General features: G+C 36.1%; 1 protein-coding gene across 1 annotated transcript in view; it reads right to left on the reverse strand.

Annotated features, from left to right (window-relative positions):
* The window catches only part of IL1RAPL1 (interleukin 1 receptor accessory protein like 1), a 653,815-nt gene that overhangs the window by 289,591 nt on the left and 343,796 nt on the right, over positions 1-20,428 (reverse strand). The window contains exon 5 of the mRNA XM_073798899.1: positions 5,018-5,092. Within this exon, the coding sequence (XP_073655000.1) occupies positions 5,018-5,092 (75 nt within the window). The remainder of the gene's footprint in view (positions 1-5,017; positions 5,093-20,428) is intronic.

Raw genomic sequence — 20,428 nt, forward strand, 5'->3', positions numbered from 1 at the left:
GTCTGCTTGAAACTTAAAATTCTGCAAACTATAATATGGTGTAACAGGGCAAGATGTGTTAGTTAAGTTCTAGTGTGACATTTTAATTAGCCTGTAATTAAGTTGAATAAAGTTACATGTGTAGTGTGTCCTTTACGAGGACAGATGTTTAAAAATTTGAGGTTTCAATACTGTCATCAACCACTTTCCCTGAGATGTTAACATCTGGTGAATCCTTGTAACTCAGATACATGTGTTTTCTTTTTAACAAACTTAACAAAAGAAAGTGGATATTAAAGAAAAACAAAAGCACTGTTGAGCAGCTTATTCAGTTCAGTCTCATTACTTTTTTCTTACAGAAAATTTGGAGATGTGTGTCCTTTGTGGCATGTATACCTTATTGTCAATTAGTATTTACTGACATTCCCTATGCCCAGAGCACATCACAAAATTCCTGTGTACTTATATTAAGAAACGCAGGCCCTAGAGGAAGTTTTCAGTTGAGCATTAGGATAAGCAAGAGAAAAAAAATGGATAGAGACTGCAGACATTTGATTAGGTTTCTATATTTCTTCAACAATATGGATTAGATTTATTCGAAACCCTCCAAATGAGGATAATCCTGAAAAAGAGAGGCCACACTCATATTCAATGAATGAAGAGAAGGAGCTAAGGGGGGGAAGGAAGAAGTGATTCTGATACCCAAGGAAAGTGAGTTTTCCTTCAAGAGCTCTATGTTACAAAGATGTATCATTGTATGCATTGTATCAAAAAAATGAAAAGTTATTAAACTCACTACATACTTCTAGTGAGAGTCTGTATTACTCTGATAAGAATTCTGAAACTATGTAGCAAGAAACTTTGATGAAATTATTTCCTTTTACCCATTTCCTTTTAGCAATCTGTCCTGTTGAAATAGGTCAAGAGAAAATGTATGATTAAAGACAACTGCATCATTATTTATGATAATGAAATTTGGAAAAATCCAAATTTCCAGCAGTATACGTGAAATTATAGGACATTCACATGGATGTCATGCAGCCATTAAAGGAGTATTTTCTCAGCATATTTAATAGGAGCAGAATGTTTCTACAACATAAAGTATAAGAAACAAGATTCTTTTCTGTATTTCCCCCAAAGGTCTACCTGTAATTAACCTGTAAAACTAACCTATAAAATTATTTTTAAAGCAAAAAGCAAAATTTAAATAAAGAAATACCCATATCTAAATGAGTAATTAATGATAATTTTCAGTAAATTCTACGTTGTAAAGTATAATGTGTCTTACTAGGACAAGGGTGGAATGAATTTCTACTCTTTGAAAGTCTGGTAATGATGAATATAACATCCTCTGTACTAGAAGTTTCTGAAAATGGGCTCCTAGCCATAAGAAGGCCATATATCTGATTGACATCCTCAGGGCTCAAGTTCAGCAAGACACTGGTGTCTGTCTTTTGATTCCCTTGACTACAACCACCTGAAAAGACTAAGTCAGGCTCACCCCCTGGATTGACCTTCAGAATTGCACAGTGTGATTTCTGGGCCTTTTGCCCAAGAAAGTTCTGTCCACATATTCGCTGATGCCTGAAAGTTATTTAAAAGGGACAGAGTTGTTTTTGGTTTTTTTTCACATTTAGAAATAACATATAGATGCCACTTAAAATGAAAATACTAGGCTATAACCCCATATTGACTGAAATTCAAAACCACCAATTTACATGGTTAATATGAATTTAGTTACTATTATACTATTTTTTTCCTAAGTACTTTGATTTTTGGTGCCTTTTGCTTTCTATACTGAAACAGTTTAAATTATCACTATCAGAATCTTTCCAGTTTTGAGAAGATGAAAGAATTGTAAGAAAAGGAAGACACAAAGGGATGTGGAAAGGGAAAGGTAGGCATGGCTAGCAAATGGCAGAGAAAGGAGAATTTGGAGATGAAAACAAATCTATGCATTTCATGATTTTATCTAATTCATTATTAATATGTTTTATATATTCATACACAAACTGGAGATTTGATGGATTTAGTTACCAAGGACAGGTGAATGGATATGTGTTTAACTTAGCCAAGATGTTCATGTTAGGTCACCAGCCATGTATTAACTCAGCTTTGTGTAATTTCTAATGATTGTTCTTATAATTAACTCACATAGTAGTTTTATTAACCTCTGAGGTTAACCCTCAATTTAGGACAAGGTTGAGTCAGACCCCCAAGCTCTTGATAAATGAAACTCTGTTGGAGATTTTCACCATCTCATGAGAGTAGGCACCACTTACAGGTTCCCTATCACTGGTCCTGGCCACCCTCCTTACTCCCCTGCCCATGACTCTTCACTCAGTTCCCTTCCTTAGGATTTGACAACACATTTTGAGCCTGTTGAAATTAATAGCTTTTTCAAATCTGGAAAGGGCAAAAATTAAATCCCAAAGGAGGTGAAAAATCAAAGTACATATTGTAGAAAACAAACATATTTTAGGCATCTCGAGTCTTTCCTTTTTTTTGGTCCTTAACATTATTTCCTATTTTCACTTATCCTTTGTGATCAGCTGTTCACCTACCCCAATACTATTAAAGTAGCAACACTAAAAGGTAGTTATTTCAAATCAACTGTTGCTCAAAAATTCATGGATTAAGGTTAAATTTCTCAAACTAGTAAATGATGTATCACACTGAGAAGTGGAGTTAGAAAATAAAACGAAAGTTGTTTAAAACAATACAAGTCCCAGGTTGATGTCTATGGTTTACTTGGTGTTTAAAAGGTGTTCCTTTCGGCAGTGACAATAAAGGAGTTAATTAGAGTATTTTCTGGAGCATTTTGATTGTTATCAAGACATGCCCATCTTTCTTCAAACAAATATACAGCCAAACCTTCCAATTTGCATAAGAAATGTTCATATTTTCAATTTGATTTGTTTTTATAATTTTTGTTCAAGAAAAAGTAATTTTTGAAAAAAGGAAAGCTTTACAAATTATTTATTCCATTTTGTAAAACATTTTAGAAGACAGAACAATTTGATTTATTCCAAATTCAGGGACAATATAAGGAAACCCAATGGGCAACCATCTATTGTAAAATTCTTTGAATCATTTTTTCAAGTAAAGAGATACAATTAATATCATTTTGGCTATGCTCATTACAGATAACTGGGACAATAAACCACTCCCTCTTGGTCCAAGATATTTATAGTTTTGCATAACTTCTTAGAAATATATCTTCCTAGGAGTTATTGAAAGGTCTGTATGAGAATGGCCGCTTAGGAAAATTTATATTTCAAAATTTCTTTTCAAAGTAGCAATAACATCTAATATATCTCAATATACCACAGCATGAGTAAAGAGCGCGATACAATTTTAATACGTTTGTTTCATATACAGCATGGCTTTAGTGCTGCTTCTGGTCTCCCATCTCAAAATAATGACAATTATAAAACTACTTGCATGTATATGGAATTAATCCAAAGCCTTAGGTTTATCATCAAAGAAACATTAAAACCCTGACTTGTATAAAAATTACATATGTTCATGCCTCAAAGTGAGTGAATATTTCCAATGCTGGAAATCTGTTGACTACAATAATTTTATAGTCTCTAAAACCATCATCTTATCTTTTTGCACTATAACTGTGGATGTGCTATTAGTAAAGATTATCAGATCTGTAATCTTCATTTTGAAGACAGATTTACAATTTTGATTTAAACTCTCCCCAGTGACAATAACATTGATAACATAAGGGATGGACTATGAATTTTTTTTAGTTGTATTCATTAAATGCATTTCTACTTTCAAATGGTTAATGTAAGAAAAAATTCCTTAACAAACATGAATATATGGTTTAAATTATACTTTTGATAACCTTTTATATCAAACCACTAAAAACAACTAATTTTCCGCTAAAGTTTATGATATATACATACATGCATATCATATTTCAAATAAAAAATATAATTGAATGTGCTGTATATATTTATAAACAAGAGGGGAAATTTCCCATAATTTGGTATAACTAAATATAGATAGATAAATCAGACTAAGAAATTCTAGACTTAACTCTAAGATAAATATGTTAAAATTCTTATTTGTGGACTAGATATTTTTACCAAGGCAGAATATTCTGTACATATTCTTATGTTTCAGTCCTTTAACCAAAAGCCACTCACTCACATTTTATGAATATATTATCCATAACTTAACTATCACAGGGTCCATTATATTTGGCTGGATAAAAATGATTTTTAACTGTAACAGTGTCATTTACTTTAATGAATCTCTACCCTTTCCCCCAATTTTAAAAAATTGTATTTTAACATATTATTGGGTATTATAATAAGTATTATAAGTCAAACAGTTCCACACTGCCTGTTTTAAAACCAATTCAAGTGCTTCCCCGGTGGCACAGTGGTTAAGAATCCACCTGCCAATGCAGGGGACATGGGTTCGAGCCCCGGTTGGGGAAGATCTCACATGCCACGGAGCAACTAAGCCCGTGCGCCACAACTACTGAGTCTGCGCTCTACAGCCCGCGAGCCACAACTACTGAGCCCACATGCCACAACTACTGAAGCCCACGCACCTAGAGCCCGTGCTCTGCAACAACAGAAGCCACCGCAATGAGAGGCCTGCACACTGCAACGAAGAGTAGCCCCCGCTAGCCGCAATGAGAGATAGTCCGCGCACAGCAACGAAGATCCAACACAGCCAAAAATAAATAAATAAGTAAAATAAATTTAAATAACCCAACAATTCAAGCCTTATAAAATGACAAAATAATACCATCAGCAAACCCTTCAGTCCATCTAATTTTTCAACAACCATCTAACTAACACATAAGTTTTTACATCCATATGTCCAGCTTGGTCCTAATGCACGCACCAGGGGGATGGAATACGCCATATTTGCTGGTATTTTCTAATTTTGCTCCCTTTAAATAAACATGGGCTTAGCTCAGAGTATTACCCCAGGTTACAATCTAGGCTTATTAATAGTCAGAATGTAACGAGAAAAGTGTATTAACTAGAATTAAGGAATTACTCACCCAGCTGGGTCTCCTGAATTGTCAGTTTACTTTCCATAGGATACAGAAGCTTGGGTGGTTTATCAGTCAGAGGGGCTGAAAAACAATAATAATACAGACTTATAGTTATGCTGAATAAACTGAAGGATAGAACACAGTTTATTTTCCCAAGTAGTTTTCATTCTCTGAGTAGTGTGTCAAAGCATTCTACCAAGTAATGACTTACATATTGCAGGTAGTACCTTCAGGCGAGTTGAAAAGCTATTAGATTATACATGAGTGAAATATAACACTACCAAATTGGCAGTCACATGAGACTGTTGCAGTACAGAATCAGGATTGGTCAGTCCTTAAGAACGTATGATTGTACTTCACCAAATATTTTCAATTTTCACCTTGCTTTCCTTTTTAAAGGGTACCCTACCTTTTCTCTATGTTAATTAAAGATACACATGATATCTGTATCGTGCATTTCAATGATTTTTTGGGGGGGCATAATATTGCCTCTTTCTTCTTAATCCCATTCCTAGTTTCCCTACCCTGGATCACATTGCCTCAAAACCCATAATTTAGTAATTAGATTAAGTATTTCTCACATACATCTCCTATAAATGAGGCAGCAATGTGGCATTACATTACTACAAATACAAGCAGCATATTCAAACATGCATAAAAGTAGTCACCAAGGTATATTTTAAGTAATACTTTTCATTTAGTCAGAACCCCTTATTACTATTATCCATGACATTTTATAGTACTTATTACTAATTTGCATGATATACTGTCTTTGATTTTTAGCTTCTACACATTACTGCTCTGTGCACTTATCAATTTATCAATGATCAGTGTACAGATCTAAGAGTTGGCTATTAAGCATCTTGAAGATAGGTTTCCCATTGCATACTTCATTCCTAGCTAACTAGACTATCTGGACTTTAGACAAATAGTCAGTGATCCTTCATTAAAGACTCCCTCCTCACCCTCTCTGACTGAAATGCCCAGGTCCCTGTGAAATCTGTCACTGCAACTTCCACTCTGTGAGAAGTACAGAAATGATCAATTAAGGGTTGCTGAAATTGATTGAAAAATTAAATGATTTTGCTTTGCGGGCTTCCTTCCTTGCCAGGAGGACACGCCAGTTTGGTTGACAACCAGAAGGCTGATCTAGACAGCTATGCCCGGAGTTGTGGCCACAAATCCTCATCACCAGAGGATTCAAGAATGCAATCTGCTTCGGAAGCTCACCTCTATCTCTCCTTAACAGAAAACACAGTCAGTGCAAACGGATGATGCATCCCAGCTCCGAAAAACAGGAATGAGTTTTAAGAGTCCTTGTTTGGAAGACCAACCTCACATAGGATCAGTAGGTTTTGTTCATAACTAATTGAATGCATTATTCATTCATCTTCATTAATATTTAACACAGGGATGGGAAGGAAGGGGAAAGGATAGTTGGGGTAATAAGATGAGATAAATCACTTTGAAATTCTTCAAAGAATTTGACATCACTCTGATTAACCTCAAATACTTGTATGTCTTGCCTAAAATGATCTTAACAGATTTTTATTCTCCTAATAGCTAAATAAGTAGGTTAGTCACTAAATGTTGGCAAAGCAGTTCACCATTAATAGGTCAAAGAGCCACATTTCCTAGGCTCTGGTTATCAAATGATTTCAGGTAACTTCAAAAGCAATATGGCATCAAAATAACCTGTTTCTTCAGTAAATTAACTCCATTTATAAAAGCTTGTGATTATAGAGTCACAAGCAGACAATTCAACAGTTATAGAAAGCAGCTGAGAAAAATGTTCCCTGTTCAAACACATCTCACACTAATTTATAATAAAAGAAAATATCTGTAGAGAAAGATAATAAAATCCATAGATAGGACATTTGTTCAGAAATATAAAATGGTTGTGTGGTTCTCCACCCCAACACACCACCCACCCCATGGCATAATGTTACATCCTTAAGATCTTTCTATATTATCCTCATGGGACAAGTTCAAGTTAACAGAGGAATCAGAGTGTTCAAGCCAGAAAAAAATTATAAGCTTATTAAATTCTTTGATTTTTAAATTGTGTTCCCTAAAGCCCTATGGTTTCTACAGCACCCCTCTGGGCAGGTGACATGCAGATACAGATAAGGGGTGGACTGAGGGCCTTGACTCCATACCTTGTTGTACTGCCTACCCCTCTCTTGATATAAGTAGCTCTGCTTTTACTTATACATCAGTATTCCGTCCAAGATTTTAACCCCCCAAATCCAATTCAACTCAACTGATGTATACTGGACACTATAATGTGCTAGGTATCGTGATAGTGGCTTTGGAATATCTTTGGTTTCTGCCTTTACATCTTACAGTAATCAGAAGTTAAAAAATAATGGCAATAGTGAACAATTCTGGGCTGATTCAACTCTCTTGTTTTATTTACTTAATTTTTTACTTTTTTTTTTTACATTTTTTCTTTTTTTAATTGAAGTATAGTTCATTTACAATGTTGTGCCAGTCTCTGATGTACAAAGTGACTCAGTTATAAACATATATACACTCTTTTTTTATATTCTATTCCATTATGGTTTATTATAGGATATTGAGCATAGTTCCTGTGCTTTACAGTAGGACCTTGTTGTTTACCCATTCTAAATGTAATAGTTTGCATCTACCAGCCCCAAACTCCCAGTCCACCCCTCTCTGTCCCCACTCCCCCTTGGCAACCACAGGTCTGTTCTCTGTCTATGAGTCTGTTTCTGTTTTGTACATGTAAGTTGGTATAGCCACTGTGGAACACAGTATGGAGGTTCCTAAGAAAACTAAAAATAGAGTTACCATATGACCCAGCAACCCCACTCCTGGGAATATACCCAGACAAATCTATAATTCAACTCCCTTGTGTTAGAGGTCAAAGATCCGAGGTGTAAAAAGCACAACTGGTTTGCCAAAGGTAAAAGAGCAAATTCAAGCTAGAGTCCTTGCTAGATCTTTGCCTCCCAGTTCTGTCAAGCAACTACTAGTCCTGTGCAATGATTCCCCTCAAGGTGTGAGCAATCTGTTAGGAGAGCAAAAACATACAAATAAGTGACTATAACCTACAGCAGAGCGCTTGTACTGTGCAATCTGTCATCTCTAAGTTCTGATATTATGCTCTAGAGGGATATTGTTGAGGCATGTTTCTTGTATGATTCACTTGTCTTTGATAAAAGTGAACTGAAACTGTCAGAGAACACAAGAGCTGACTACAGATTTGACACATGACTGTGAAATGGAGTGACCATTAAAACTAAGACATAGGTCCAGTCATTTGAGGGCAAACAATTGTGTTGCCACAAAGAAAAGACATTTGCTGAACTATCCATTATTTGAATGTTTCTGACACTTTATGGTGTTTAACAAATATCAGTTGAATCGAACTGACAGAAGACAGAACTGGCAAACAAATGCAGGAATGGTAATGACCAAACAAAATGAACACACAAACACAAAGCCCTCTTCATTTTCTGCATGGGCAAAAGTACGACTGGAAGGAACTCAAACAAATTAGTTACAATAAAAAGCAAAGTAATAAGCATTAGACCATGACTAGACCAACTAACATTTTATTGTCAAGAAAACATCTTTCCTTTTGGGACCCTTTCTTTCCTTCTCTCTCTCTCTCTCTCATTCACACACACACACACACACACACACACACACACACACACACTCACTAAGCTGAAATCGTTGAAAAAATAAAGCAAGTCTGACAGTAGTGACATGAAGCACAGGCTGATTTTAAATCCTAATCACATTTTGTCTACAAAAAAAAATACACAACAATTATAGTAGAGATGTTTCTCTGGCTACCTATGCATTGAAATATTTCTATGAATCCACCAACAAAAATATTTTCAAGCTCTCATTTTATTCTTCAGAATATCCCATTGACAACATTAAAGATAACATAGTTATTTTAAAAGTGTTTTTATTTTAAAATTAAAAATCTTTATTTCTATTTTAAAATAAAAATCTTTTACAGAGTTATTAATATGTCCCGATCGACAAAACCGTTCTTCAGAGTAGAAGGAACAATTTAAAGGACGTTTGTTTTGCTTACCAGCTGCTAGTTAGAGAAACATCTGGAAGGTGGTATACACAAAGTTGTGTATAGGAATAATTCCTATGTTAACGTTCCCTAAATAATTATGAAGAGATGAAGTCTCTCTCTTTTTTCCCCATGCCATGTACACTTGGGTTATGGAATAGTGAAAAAGAGGATCCAATTTTCCAAAGCAAAAGTGACAAGAGACCAGGGCAATGAGGCCAGTATTCTCGAATTTTTCTAATGTTCTTAAAGAGAAGAGAAATATGAGATATTTAGGATGAGTGTATCTTTGTTTTGACATCCCTCTAAAATTTAAGTTTAGTCCCTCAAATACTCTTGAGAATAATTAATATTTCTTGGATACTTAAAGTTGTCCTACCACAAAATCTGTTCTTTCAAAATCATAGATACTTTTCAAAATGTATTTTAAGTAGTGCCTTCTCTGCTTTGTTTCTTAGAAGCATTATGGTAAGGTAAGAAAGATAATACACATATTTTTCAGGGAGACATGGGTCTAATAAATTCTGACAGAAGTTAGACCTGGTTGGTTTGGCAAGTTGGAGAAGTTATTTAAACTCTATGAGTCTCAGTCTCCTTATATAAAAAATGTGACATTTTCCCCTATGGCTTGGTGTGAGGATTAAATAGGATAACAGATTAAATGCCTGGATATATTAGATGGAAAATACATCTGTACTAATGATATCCATCGAAGTTTGGGACAATAGCATTTAGCATTCTTTGTAGCCTGAGAAGAAAAAAAAAATATTGTTTGTAAAATAATGAACTGGATATTTAGATAAGGGTTCAAAAGGCATTTAAGTTCCGAATTTAAGAATCATTAATATTTCCTACATTAGTTTCCATAGCAGGAGAACTGGTCCATCCTTCAAAAACACAATTCAACAAAAGCATTTTGAAGATTTTTAGATATGCAAGCAAGGTACTGGGATTGTAAAGGACTCAAAGAAAGGTAAACAAAACACAGCTTTTAACCCTCACAGAGCTTACAACCTAGATACATAATTAAAATATAACTCCACGAGTCAGTTTCAAGAGCCTTTATGAAGTACCTGCAAATAATAAGTACTATATTACAAATAAAATGACCAATAAGGCATGGAGTTATACATAAGAATGTATGAGATGAGAACGCATATATGATGCATTGTAATGAGTGCTATACTCAGAGGTAATTTCTTTATGACCCTATTTAAATCTACCAGCTAAATCTGGTCACAAAACAATACTCACAGATTTATTCAGCTGACAATAAAACACGCTCTGTGGCAATCCCACCAACATGCGCCATTTTACAATGGAGATTTTTGGTTTGTTTTGCTGTCTGCATGTACTTTTTTTTAACTTATAAGACTTGACAACCAACTGCCTATTGTCCTAGCAAGTCAACGGAATGTGAATTACTCATAGAGCTTCAATGATTCAAAATGGGATTTCAGTTCTGCTTTCTTTGGTCTGGAATGTTTTTTTTGTTCTGTTTTGTTTTGTTTTGTTTTGCGGTATGCGGGCCTCTCACTGTTGTGGCCTCTCCCATTGCGGAGCACAGGCTCCGGATGCGCAGGCTCAGGGTCATGGCTCACGGGCCCAGCCACTCCGTGGCATGTGGGATCCTCCCGGACCCGTGCATGAACCCGCATCCCCTGCATCGGCAGGCGGACTCTCAACCACTGTGCCACCAGGGAAGCCCCGGTCTGGAGTGTTTTAACATTAGTTCTTAATAGTGGAGCATAGCACTCATGAGATATATAGCAAGTAGACAAAACCTCATGTTCCTTGGGAGAAAAAAAATGAACGGATGGGAGAAAATATGAGTGTATACTAGGTGGAGCCATTTGGGGGAAGAAAGGTGCTTAACTTTTCACTTATCTCTAATGCACTGGGATTGGCAAAATTTCTCCTTTCTGTTGCAAACAATTATGGTAACTCCCAATGGAGCCATGGAGCCTCAGAAGCCTCAAAGAGGAAGGAGTGGCAAATCAACTGAGCAGAGAGTGCAGGGAAAGCGGTTTATGAACAAACTAACACCATATAAATGATAACCTTGATCTAGAAGTCATGTCAAAGTGATAAAGCAAATACTCCCAGGGATGTAACTCTTAATATAATCTATCAAAATGTATGTATTCAGGAAAATCAAAAATTAATTTGACTAGCTTTGATACTTAATATTTTATTCATATAGTTTGATAAGTGTAGCTTACAATGCAAATTAAAAAATATGTTCATTCATTCATTTCAACAAATATTTTTAAAACATCTTCTCTTTGCCAGGAAGTTTTCTAGCTACTAGAGGGTATAACAGTGAACCAGACAGACACAACTCCTGCTCTCATGGAGCTTGCGTTCCAGAGAGGCAGATGGAAACTATACATGTAAATGAATATATGCATAACATAATATCAGGTAGTTCTAAGTACTGTAGAACATATAGCAGCCTGGACTTCCCTGGTGGCGCAGTGGTTAAGAATCCGCCTGCCAATGCAGGGGACATGGGTTCGAGCCCTGGTCCGAGAAGATCCCACATGCCGCGGAGCAACTAAGCTTGTGCGCTACAATTACTGAGCCTGCGCTCTAGAGCCCGCGAGCTGCAACTACTGAGCCCATGTGCCACAACTACTGAAGCCCATGCCCCTAAATCCCGTGCTCCGCAACAAGAGAAGCCACTGCAGCGAGAAGCCCGCGCACCGCAACGAAGAGTAGCCCCTGCTCGCAGCACTAGAGAAAGCCTGCGTGCAGCAACGAAGACCCAATGCAGCCAAAAGTAAATAAATAAATAAATTTATAAAAAAAGAAAAAGAAAACAAAGCAGCTAGCGCAGGTGCTATTTTAGAGGAATGCCAGGAAAGTTTGCTTTAAAGATCTTTGAAACAGATCTCTGTGAAAGGAGGGAACCAGTCATGGAAATACCTAGAGGAAGATGATGGCAGGCAGAGGAAGGTGCAAAGGCCATGAAATGGGAGTGCACTTGGCATGTTTGAGGGAAGGCACAGATCATTATAGCTATCTTGACAAAAGGAAAGAGCGGCAATGAGTTCAGAGATAGTCATGGGCCAATTCAGGCATGGCCTTGTAGAACATGGAAAAGACTTGGGTTTTATTCTAAACCTAATGAGAATGCACTGGAGACTTGCGGAGAGAGCTTCTGATAGCATTTATATGCCAAAAGTATCACTCTGGCACCTTGGTGTTCATGTCTAGGAGGACAGAGTAATGTGGAGGCAGAAGGCCAGTAAGGAGGGTATTGAAGCAGTACACCAAATGGTGATGATACATTAGTGCTGCTGCTGGAAATGGTAGGATTTTTTCCTTTAAATACCTACTTGGTAGGTAGAACTGACAAAATTTACTGATGGATTTGATATGGAATGTAAATGAAAATCTAGGAATTAAGGGAGATCCCCAGTTATGAACTTGAGCAAACACCTGAAGGGCAGTGCTACTTAATGATACGGGGGACAGTACAAGAGGGGTAGTTTTATAAGATAGTACAAATCAAGAGACACGTTTTTATAAATCAATTCAGCCACCTCCAATTATGCAGAGAGGCTAGAGAATTTTACTACTGATCAATGATTTATATTTTGAAAAACCAAGCCACTGGCTGACGACTCATCTTCTCCTCTGGTCTCCCAGAGGACTGAGAAAATGGTCTAAACAAAAAGTTTCATGTTTCAGGCTAATGCCATATTCACTTATCATGAGATAAACCTTGGCTAACCTCTACTATTCTTTGCTTTAACAACATTCATAAAAAAATATGTATACCACCAAACTTATTTTTGACTAATAGAATCAGGAGCACGCTTAGTCAAGATAATAAGAACGACTGTCTAGTATTCCCTTGGTTCAATGATATGTGGCACATATTCAATCAGCAAATTTAATATCATATATAATTTAGTTTTTTCTTATTTAAAAATATTAATTGTGAAGTACTAACAAAGACATTATGGAATTTATATTTCATCACTTCCCATTATCTTGATAAACCTCCCAGGTAACATAAGCAATGAAAAGATTACATTCATTCAATACTTGTTTTTAAAATTGAATCACTTAAGAACATCATAGGAAAAGTTAACTAACATGGAGCTAATGTTAGGGCTCAGGTTTTCTATTCACTTGCCACCTTCTATGGTTGTCTCTTAAGCCCCGCTTCCCAGCTTCCATTGTCTGCAGTCCTGCTTGCTGCACCAAGACTCATGGTCGATTCTAGAACTCATTCAGTCACCCACTACACCCTGTTTCTGACCTAATGAGCTGAGAAGAATATGAAGGGCAAACAAAAGAGAGCACAGGTAGACAGAATAAATAAAGGTGGTTTAATATTTTTAATTCTTATTTTTAAAACAACTGCTGCAGTGAATTTTGCACAACTGCTGTGGGGATAAATTCTGACTGCATGACTGATTTCAACCATCTTAAATAAATCTGTGTGTAGTCAAAGCTAAAGCAAAAAAGTGGTGAGAAGAAGGAAACAATACATAATTATCTGCAGAAATTATGATGAACCCTAGGAAAAGAATGCTGATTGATATAATACCTGTAATCAAGTAGGTGAGCATGTCCACTACTGTTTTCACTTCTGCTGACAGGCAAAGAAGGAACTAACGGTCACCAGTTAGCTTCTAGGGACAATAGTCAATTCCAAAAAAGTATATGTCCTATGAGGGAAACTATCTCTTCCCTAGTAATGAGAAAGTAAGCAAAATTATCATATCATTTTTTTCTTTTTATATTACTAGATAAAAGGCCCTCAAGAAACAAAAATAATAAATCCCAGGCTGTCTGGAAATGCTTATTAAGGGAAATTGTGGAATACACAAAAGGCACCATGTTACTACTGAAAGTCAGAAAACATTTTATTCTCTGCTTGGCTTGGAATATCACAGTAAGACATCACATTTCCATAGTATAGTGTAATGTACTTTAAAGTCCTCCCAAATTATATTGGGTTGGTTTATTTATACTTCAAAGTAGAAGATATTCACACCTCTTGGCTTTTTCTTCATGTTATAGTATCTTGCACGATTACTCACTGGTATGGCTCTCTGACAGTGGTTTTCAACTGCGGTTGTCACAACTGGCGAGGGGCGTACTATTTGACAAGGGATGCTTTTAAACATCCTACAGTGCACATAAAAGCCCCTCACAATAATTATCCTGTGCCAGATATCAATAATGCTGAGCTTGAGAAGCCCTGCCTTATGATAACCATATATTTAAAGAGGGGTAGTTTTATAAGATAGTAGGAATCAAGAGACACGATTTTATAAATCAATTCAGTCACCTCCAATTATGCATAGAGGCTAGAGAATTTTACTACTGATCAATGATTTATATTTTGAAAAACCAAGCCACTGGCTGACGACTCATCTTCTCCTCTGGTCTCCCAGAGGACTGAGAAAATGGTCTAAAAAAAAAAAGTTTCATGTTTCAGGCTAATGCCATATTCAAGCCTGAATGCTGTATTTCAAGCCTGAATTGGACAAGAGACTTTAATTTTCTAGTAGACAGAAAGCTATTGAAAACATGAGGATTGATGAAATAGGATGCAGGAAGCTGTAGTCTGGGTCACCGTAGAGTGGACCACAGCAATCGAGAGAGCCATGAAGGGTGTATGAAAGTCTGCATAGGCTTAGCACACAGAAAGGTCAGGTATGTCTGACAGGGTACAAGGGAGAGACGGGAGGCCAAAATGAGAAGAATTAATGTGAGAGTCCATATAAAGAATTAGTAACCTCTTCCTCCTTCCAAACCCTTATAGCGAGGATGACCACCACCAAGGCCTCTTGTCCCTACCCAAACAACTAAAAAATAAGAGGTTCTTCTCTAAAGACATAGAATAAACCATCTAACGCAGAGTAGTGGAGGCAACCCAGAACTGCAGAAATAATTCGAACCTATTATAAAACATTTAGGTGATGAAATATTACATAATTATTTCACAGCAAAATCTTCCTAATATTGTACTATTATACTTCACTTAATTTGAAAGTTGTTTGCAATCACTGAACACATATTTACCAAGAGAAGGTAGTCTAAAAAGTATATATATGTATACATACATATTATATATACATTTTTTTTTTGATAAGTGGCAGTAAGTATTCAAGGGATCTAGCCAGGGAGTAAAAACAAAGTAGCCCATGTAATATCTCAATTTATCATTAAAAGCTAACATAGCATACTTTGCTTAATTTCATTCACAAACTATTAAATTGAAAGGTAAGCTGGAACTCTCAGCATAAATTGAAGGCTTTTAAGACACAAGAACATAAATGTAAGATTGCAAATAAGCATATGTGTAAGAAAAATTAACACACTATTTTGGGGTGTGCAGTTACATTATTTCATTTGATCATCCATTTGCTACAATGAAAAAATCTAGAAGCTTCTCCCCAAACCAACAGCCAGTGAGGACAGACGCCAAGATCTGAACCAATGTCATTTGATTTTAATGGTCACATGCTTTCCATTTCTGTAGTCTACTTTCCAACATTTGTGATTTCTAATGTAGTTTCTATTAGACACCTTATTTTTTTCCTGGGGTTTCTGATGATATGGGGAAGACTTGGGGAAAAACATTTTGATGGGTTTTGGAAACAGAGAGACGGAAAGGTCTGTGTTAGGACTCAACTGTATTTCACAATCATGAAGCTTTTACTGTAGAATTTGAATAAGCCTAACACTGATTTCTTAAGATTAGAAGAGAGGATTACATCTGTCATTGGCTCTCATAAGCAGAACCCTTTACTGAATACAGAACTTGATGATGACATAAAATTTGAGGCTCTCATTATGACGGTGGACCAAAATAAGGGGAAGCGTTCTAGAAATCCCATTAAAATTGTTACCAAAGAGAAAATGAACCTTCAAAAGCATATTCTCCATTGAAATCCAAGGTTTATATATATGAACTAAAATTTTTAAATTTTTGTAGTAATTATATAAAATATTAGAGAATTCCTTTAGAGTGACTTTATAACCACCCATATCCTGTAAAAAATAACATCACTTTTGCATAAAATGTGGAAACATAAATTAAACAAACAATTCTACTATTGCTGAATTGCATTCTTCTCGATGAATTAAATTTCACTGGTGGTCAGCTTCTTACGGGACAGTAACAGTAGATTTGTCAAACACTGATATATTCAACTTCTGAACTTGCTTTAACTTTCTTGACCTCTGTCAATGATAAGGTTGCACTGGGAGATAACAGTTTCCTCTGATAGTCTTTGAATCCAATCTAACTTCTGTACAGTTTATATTATATAGTAATATAAATACTGTATACTAAGTTACAGGCTGCTTGTGATATTTAATGACATGACTGCTTAAAGAAATACGCCTACAGATAATTAGCCTCTCTCCTTCCACCCCTTTCTTCCTTTTTCTTCCCTGCTTTCTGTTTACCCTCCCTCCTATCTTCCTTTCCTTCTTTTCTTCCTTTTCTTCTCCCTGCCTCCCTCCTTTCATATCATACTTCCTTCCTTCCCAAGAACTCCATCTGGAAGGCAGACTGAAGGAAAAGCGTTTTGTTTTCTCTATTCTGGTTACAGTGAAAAAACAGAAACCTAAATTTCCATTTATTCATTTATTCAGCTATAACTTACTCGGCTACATAATCATCACTTTTTCCTGTTTAGACTGGTATCATTCATTCAAATAACACTGGTGGGAATTCATCTTTTTTGCAGAAATCATTTTATAAAAACGGTTATTTGCCAAATAATAACCTCCTACCTAAAAGGATTCTAAGCAGCTTCAACAACGTCTAAACGCTTACTAAAAAGCTCCTATGGCAGTTTCCTGTTGTTTCATAAAAGGAAAGTCTATCACAAGTCATTAAAAACGTGATTACCACCAAAAAGAAAAGAAATCCAAGAAAGAAAAGCATGCCTATGAGCAATAAGATCAGGCACTCTTTAAATAAAACTTGCTATTAAAATCTAATTATGCTGCAAATGCTGTTATATTACTTTTGCTATCAGTGCATAGCTAAGGGTTACTTGGCAACAAACTGGGGTTAGTCATTTTAAGAATTTTCTTTTCAGCAGTGCAGGAACAAACTGCAAATTTGTTCTTAGTTGCATTGAACACCACTCATATCCTCGAAAAGAAAATGAGTACCAAAACAAAAGCCTGTTACAAACAACAACATCCACAGGATGTTGATAATTACTGTAACTGAGCGACGGGTACATGGAATTTCATTATGCTACTCTATTTTTGTGTCCATTATGCTTGAAATTATCCAAAATAAAAACAGTTTTTCAAAAATATCACGGATATGAAAACTTTAGGGTTTGGTTTGGTAAATTTTTTGAATGTTATATATAGCATGAATATGTGCATGTATCTACATATATCCATATAGTGAAGTATAAATGAGCAATTTTGAGCCAAGTTTATAACAAGAAATGAAATGAAATTGAACTGTATCTATGCCAGCTCAAAGCAATACCACAGCGCTATTTGCTCAGCAAAATTTGTTTCTATACGTCTTCCCATTTCTTTGTTTATAATAAATAGAGCAAAGGCATTTTACTTTAGGAAAAAAGCACTAATACAGTTTATCAGCTAAACGTTACTGAGTTACAAATTACCCTAAATCTTAGTAGCTTAAAACAGTGATTTTTCGTGAGTCTATGAGACACATGGGGGGTTCAGTGGATCTCGCCCAAGCTGGAATGATCTTTGCTCAGCTCACTCACGCATCTGTGGTCAATTCCCGGTCAAACATGTGGCTTTGCTCATCTGGGCTGGGCTTGCTTACATTTCTTAGATACTTTAGCAAGTTAAGACTTTTATTCAGTAATTGATTTGGGATCAATGGAGGTAAGGAGGCAAGGAACATGATCCCATGTGGATTTTTTATGCTCCTTTAGTCTAGAACTAGCCTCAGGCTGCTCTGCATCAAGCACACTGAACAGTCTACCATTCTTCCAGTTCACCATTCTCTTAGATTCTTTTGGAACGTGCCTCCTATGCTCATTCTGGAACGTCAGATTGCTCCTTCTTAAATCCTAACTCACTTTCCATAACTACCACAGGTATCAATTCTCAGGCTAGTTTCCTCACGTCTATCCAACCTTTAAGAGGCTGGGTTGTAACTTTTCCTTCTACACATCTGACTTCCTCTTGAAAGTGTAAACTCCCTGAGAACAGGGATTATGGTGGTTAAAAAAAAATTTTTTTAACCTTCATGTCCCTAATGTTTTTAGTGTCTTCTATAACAGGTAGAATATAGTGGATGCTCAAAAAACTTCTGTAGAATGACTTAAGGAAAAACGTAACTGTATTTCATGCATTCTATTTTAAAAGGCAGTAATTGTATGCTCCTTTTTTCCTGAAGATTTACATTAAAAACTGTTCATTAAAAATACATTTTCGATGGCTGAGACAAGCTTCAGTTAGTTTAGAAAACTTATCTAGAAAATACACTACATGAATCCAGAAAATAACTATTAGTACCCTTTAAAAATAATAAGTACCAACTATTTGTATAGTTATATGAGAAATATGTCATCCTTGTTTGAGTGATTTATGACCAGGAGTTAGTATATTCAGCTATGTTTCTCATCTCTGGGGAATGAATTTTAATTTTACGATGTCTCTTTTTGTCCACTTATAATGTAAAGATGAAGATAATCACTCAGTCAACAGTGTGTAATCACTGTATGCCAGTGATTAGCCTAGCATTTGGGTTGGTGCCATAGGGCAAGGCCAAGTAAGTACAGAACAAGATACACGCAAGTAATTTACACTCTGGTTGAAGATACATGACCAGTAACACAACAACAAATGAAAGACCCTATTTAATAAAAAGATGAACTCTGTATTCCTGGCTATGGGTGATATCACAATTCTAAGTTAAGGGGTGGAAGAAATAGGATATTAATCAGAGAGAGATCCATGGATGAGCAACATGTAATAGGTAGAGTAGATAATTGTACCTGAACTAGACTACCCAGAAAGACCAAGACTTTCCCTGTCCACCGTGCTCTCTCTCACACACTTGGCAAATAATTGGTTTTCTGTTGGTATTAGAAGGCACCGTGACGTAGGAAGTAAGATGACAGCACAATGCAAACAAGGAATGGAAATCAAGAAGTCAAACAAGGAAGCCAGAAAATGTGTTCCAAGGAGTACAAGGTTAATAGTTAATAGACTCCTTTATTAGATTCCTTTACTAGACCTCTTTGTCTTCTGTATCTGCAATGGAAAAGTCAAAGGCTTTATTTAGAGTCAGGAAGTCCTAGGTTCCACCCCTGGCTTTGCTCCATTATAAACTTTTTATGAAAATTGCTTCACATGTTTGAAACTCAGTTTCCTCATCTCTAAGGTAGATATAAAGTATATTTCTTGAAGAAATTGATCTTTTAAAGGTGTGTCGTGAAGATTAAATGAGCTACCCCGTAAGGGTAGCTGATATTAGGCCTAGCACAGAAAATGTGCTTCATAACTGCTAGTGTGCATTAACACTAATATTAGGGATTTGAAGACCTCCAGAAGTAAGGATAAAATGTACCTGAGAAGAGAGGAGGAACAGGTCATTCCAAAAAGAGGGAGCAGCATGAATAAAGAAACAGAGCTGGACTTGATATATCATGTAAGCAGAGAGGTTAATGAGTCATTTCGAGAAATATGGGCAAATAGGCACTTCCAAAAACATTTTTTTGAAAGAATGAACAAATATAGGAATCATGAGGTAAAGGCCAGTTATTAATCATCTGCTATAGGATTAATTTGTAAATAAACAATAGATTATCTAATCTGTTTTTCCTCACTGTAAATTGGAATTAGGTTGTGAATTTTGATTCATACATCTACATACTCCAGAATGCTCTTGCTTAGATTAAACAATGCTTCAAAGACAATGGCTGCAAGCAATAGTTAATTCCATACTGATTAACCTAGCATAAAAGCATTGCTAAACACAGAGCCCTGGCCTCATCAATGACTGTCAGCTCATTTAAGATGGAGAGGTGGATGGTAAACACCACATGGTCTGTAGGATCTAAAGGCAAATTATTAGATTGCTCCAGGCCCCATTAGAAGAACAATGTAAATGCCACAACTGACCTGAACTCGATAAGGTAAGGCCTGCAGGTATGACTTTGAAGCCACTTTCGGGCAACGACACTGTCATTTGCCACATCACCACATTATCAAACAAAAAGAAGACAACAAGGGAGCACAGCTAGAGTCAGCCAGCAAATATCCAACTATGTTAGCCACATTAAAAGATCAGGTCTGCTTTGATGCCTGTATTCTCAAGCTAGTGCTCCATTAATTTAATTTGTGCCTGCTGGTCCCACAAT

This window comes from Tursiops truncatus, chromosome X (genome assembly GCF_011762595.2).
Source record: "Tursiops truncatus isolate mTurTru1 chromosome X, mTurTru1.mat.Y, whole genome shotgun sequence".
NCBI classification, from domain to species: domain Eukaryota; kingdom Metazoa; phylum Chordata; class Mammalia; order Artiodactyla; family Delphinidae; genus Tursiops; species Tursiops truncatus.